The sequence below is a fragment of the Octopus bimaculoides genome, chromosome 26 (genome assembly GCF_001194135.2).
Source record: "Octopus bimaculoides isolate UCB-OBI-ISO-001 chromosome 26, ASM119413v2, whole genome shotgun sequence".
Lineage (NCBI taxonomy): Eukaryota > Metazoa > Mollusca > Cephalopoda > Octopoda > Octopodidae > Octopus > Octopus bimaculoides.
Genome location: NC_069006.1, coordinates 4,101,569 through 4,105,743, shown reverse-complemented (window position 1 = coordinate 4,105,743; position 4,175 = coordinate 4,101,569). Strand labels below are relative to the sequence as shown.

General features: G+C 41.7%; 1 protein-coding gene and 1 long non-coding RNA gene across 3 annotated transcripts in view; one reads left to right on the top strand and one right to left on the bottom strand.

The window, feature by feature from the left end:
* Positions 1–2,333: 2,333 nt before the first annotated feature.
* LOC128250933 (uncharacterized) lies at positions 2,334–4,067 on the bottom strand. Its single transcript, XR_008266873.1, has 2 exons — positions 3,881–4,067; positions 2,334–2,635 (listed from the first exon to the last, which is right to left on the bottom strand). It is a non-coding gene; the product is annotated as an uncharacterized LOC128250933 (long non-coding RNA).
* The window catches only part of LOC106883972 (uncharacterized), a 22,898-nt gene continuing 21,344 nt past the window's right edge, over positions 2,622–4,175 (top strand). For both annotated transcript variants that reach the window (XM_014935132.2, XM_014935131.2), the window contains exon 1: positions 2,622–3,576. In XM_014935132.2, the coding sequence (XP_014790618.1) occupies positions 3,562–3,576 (15 nt within the window). In that variant the 5' untranslated portion in view covers positions 2,622–3,561. The remainder of the gene's footprint in view (positions 3,577–4,175) is intronic.

Genomic DNA, 4,175 nt, shown 5'->3' with positions numbered 1-4,175 from the left:
ACTCTTGTGGAGAAAAAATTTTTAATTATAGTTTTTGTAGAATAGGTGATTCCAGTGTTTTGCTGGACCAACTGAAGAGAAAGTATCAAATCTGATATTTGATTGCAAGAATTCAGACATTTTCGAGTTGGTTCGATTCCACAAGCTCGCCGAAATAATCTAAGGGAGGCAACTATGACCTCGACTGCTGGCATGTCTCTTCTCAGTGTTGACTTCTTGAAAGTACCTTTTCTTTCGCCTTCCAGTTTTTTTTTTGTTTTGTTTCCCCCCCCCTCTTTGGGTTAAAAATAAACAAAAGTCCTGGATAGTACTGTCTCTAGTCTTGGGATCCATAGGGTCAATTATCCAGATAAGTGACCGAGATCTCAAAATACTTCCATGAATAGGATATCAGTCCATCGCAGTTCCTCATTTACGGCTGACTGAACTGGAACAACTTGAAATGGAGTGTTTTACTGAAGAGAACAACACCCACCAAATCCGGGATTCGAAATCACAAGATCGTGCGTGCAACAACCCAAACTACTGGGACAGACGCCTTCACAGAGGAATGAAACGCCAACGAAATATTGGTAAACAACTTATTAGTGTTATATTCAAGTATGCTGAACTGCCAGAATCTTGAGAGCATTTAAACCCTACCCACGTCAATTTTACCGTTCATCTTTTCGGGGTCGATATATATTCGGTTTCAGTCAGAAGCAGCCATGGCCTATGTGGGATAGTTGACTTAACCAGTTGTTCGGTTAACTTTACCACCCAAGATACCGTCACGTGTTACCTTGGTTGTCTTTGGCAGAGGGTGTGAGGTCCTGTCCCGAATGCATACACAAGCTCGCTTCCATCACGTCTCCTCGCGGTAATAATCTAAGGGAGGCAAATTAGGGCATTCGGGATGGGACCGCATACCTTCGTTCCCTTCCAATACTCTTAAAGGGTCATGTATACTACTTGTTTTTTGTTGTTCTTTGTTTCTACGAAAGGATAAAACACTTGTGATAGATGCCTTGGGCTGTGGGGACACGGCACTATAGCAATGAGGCAAAAAAAAAAAAAAGAACAGTCGACCTTTTTTAGTTCTGTATTCTAAAACAGAACGAACAAATGTTCGCTCTGGCAAAGTAAGGGAGGCTACCGCAGTAAGGGAGACTAGCGCAGGTGAATTGTTGAATCAGTATACCTGATATCGGAGGTGTAGCCAAGTTCGAAAGTTGGGGGAGTGAACACAAAATAATAAAAAGGAAAAAAAAAAGGCGCCGTGACACATACCGAACAATTTAAAACTCATTTCTCTTATGTTACGTGAAATATTTCATTAGTTATATACGTAATTGTAGTCTACATTCATTAATTTCACGTTTCAGTAACGTTATGTATGAAACCTCAACTATTGATATTGGTAACTAAAGAGTTTTTTTTAATTGTTGGAATAGCGCCAATTTTGAAAAATGTGCTTGGGGAGGGTGAGGCGGTTGCTCCCTTATTTGCGACGTCATTGCCTGATACCCTTGACTCAAATGGCTCTTTCCATAGGTACAGGATTCGGCAAAATTTATAGGTTCACCATTCTTCACAGAAATTTCTACAAATAATGCACGGTGTGCATCTGTTCAAGCCATGATCGTAACTGGTGTGGGGGGTGAAATATTAGCTACATAAAGACGCTATCATTTGTCTAACTTAACTGGCGCCTCACCAATGGCCGTGTAAAATATGAGAGGGTTTTCCGCCACACCTGTACCATGCAGTATATTTACTTTATTTCAAACGGTTTAAATTTCAAGGCTGTTTTAAAGTATTGATGTCAAAATCTGCTTTCCTGTGCAAGTTGCAAAGGAAGGGAATAGATTTTTTAAGGATTGCGTAAGAGATCAGTGAAGAGAGGCTTCAAGTTTTGCCGCCCCGTTTTGGTCCAACGGGTAGGGTTGTCCGAACAACTTTTTAAGCCACCAAGCAAATGAATGCCCTGGGCCCTGTAGTATCTGTTGACAACAAGCCAAAGCATACACAGATTAGAATTAGGGGCCCTTGGACAACTGCCCTGTGCGCCAAATCCTTAAATTGGACCTGTCGATGGAGTTAAAGGGCAGATGTTCAGGAAGTCCGCTCTGAGAGGTCCTACTATTTAAAACTTGCATTTATATATTAAATTTTGATTGTAACCTGTAATCGGGCAGCAAATATAATCCAGCGCCCGTTGAATCCAACTATTTGGCCCGTGGGCGATTTTAGCGAAATCCACTCTGTTGTAAGTAGAGCTGAGCTAAGTCCCGACACTGAGAATAATTTCCTGTCCACGTAAAGTCAAAATTAACAAAAGAAAACAAAATCTCTACATCGATGTACTTTTATTCAGTTTTGAGTTTCTTTATTTTTACTCTGAGAAAGCAACTGTTTGAGGAAGGGAAGAAAAGACTATGGACACTATATGGAATCGAACTTACAAAATGTGGGTAACACCTGGTGACTGTTACAAATAACAATACATTCGATGTATCTAAACATGGAGGGAGAAGGGGAAGGCTGAACAATTATTCTCTAATAGTTGTTGTTTTGTTTATGCTCTGCCACAGATGGTCTTATCGATCCTTGTTGGAGGCCGGCGCTGTTGTTGGTCTTGCTTCTCGCTTTCTCTCTATTTATAAAAGGCAAGATTTATCGTGAGAGGTGAAACATATGAGTGGCAGTAAGAACTATAGGGAGGACAGGGAGTAAAGTGAAAGAAACAATACATCGAAAGCTTACAGAGCAAGTAAGGATAAAGTGTAAACGATGAGAGGTGATGTTGTCGAGAGAAGATGCATGGAACATACGGAGTGAGTAAAATCTAAAAAGCGAAGGTAGAAACGATTGAGGTGGTCGACAAAAGGAAAAACGTAGAAAAGAAAAACAAAGAGCGACAAATCCAAAGAGACGGTTAAAACATCGAATTTATTGGGTGAGAGGAGAAAATGCTTAAAATAAGAGAAGTGAAGTAGATGAATCCTACATTAAGCGGGACGATGGGGGAGAGAAGAGACTTTGAGTAAGGACATCTAGGAAGAGGAGAGATTAAAGAAGAAAAAGGTGCCACAAACTGAGGTAGAACGTGAAGGAGTTTGGTGGTGAGGAGACATTGAAGCTTCACCATACTTTTAGTAATAAATATAATGTCATCCATTCGTCTTCTTGGTCGTTGGGGTAGAATCGTCTGATAGCTCCTCCACGGGGTCCCATCAGAAGCAACTGTCAGTTACATACACATTAAAAACTTCGTTAATAATAACAACGCCAATTGCAATTCCAACAACAATAATTGTAACAACAAACGTGAATCAAAAAACGCTGTCATTGGGAAGACAATTCTTCCTTCTGCAACTCTTCTACAGGAGCCATTTGAAGGCTTTCGTTTTTTCTTACATAAGGGGAAATTATGTGTCGAGATATTTAAAAGCGAGCTGTTAATTTATGCCAAAGTTTCGAAAAGAGAACAGCTGCTGCTGTTTCCCTCCAGACGACATCGACCCGTTTTGCCATCCGAACCGTTATTATTATTTCTAATTTTTTCTTCAATTTTCATGAATGGAAAACAAAAAGGTAATGGTACTCTCCATTTTTCTTCCCTTTCAGTTTCATAATATATCTCTCTCTCCCTCTATCGCTTTCTCTCTCTTTTCATTTTTTTCCCTTTTACTGTTTCTCTTTTTCTTCCTTTTCCGTCTCTCTTTCCACCTCTCTCTCCGTTTCCCTTACCTCTCCCTATCTCTCTCCCTCTCTCTCTCTCTCTCTGTTTCCCTTACCTCTCCCTCTCTCTCTCGTTTTATTTGTTTCTCATTTGATGTCTCTTCCGTTTGAGGCGGTGAGTTGGCAGAAACGTTAGCACGCCGGGCGAAATGCTTACCGGTATTTCGTCTGTCTTTATGTTCTGGGTTCAAATTCCGCCGAGGTCGACTTTGCCTTTCATCCTTTCGGCGTCGATAAATTAAGTACCAGTGAAACACTGGGGTCGATGCAATCAACTGGCCGGTACTACTCAAGCAGAGCGGACCCGAACGCGCAGTCGAGCGTCCGCGCTAGCTAGTTGTGAGTGGTCGATCCTACGAGAAGTGCGCGCGCGCGCGCACTTCTCGTAGGATCGACCACTCACAACTAGCTAGCGCGGACGCTCGACTGCGCGTTCGGGTCCGCTCTGCTTG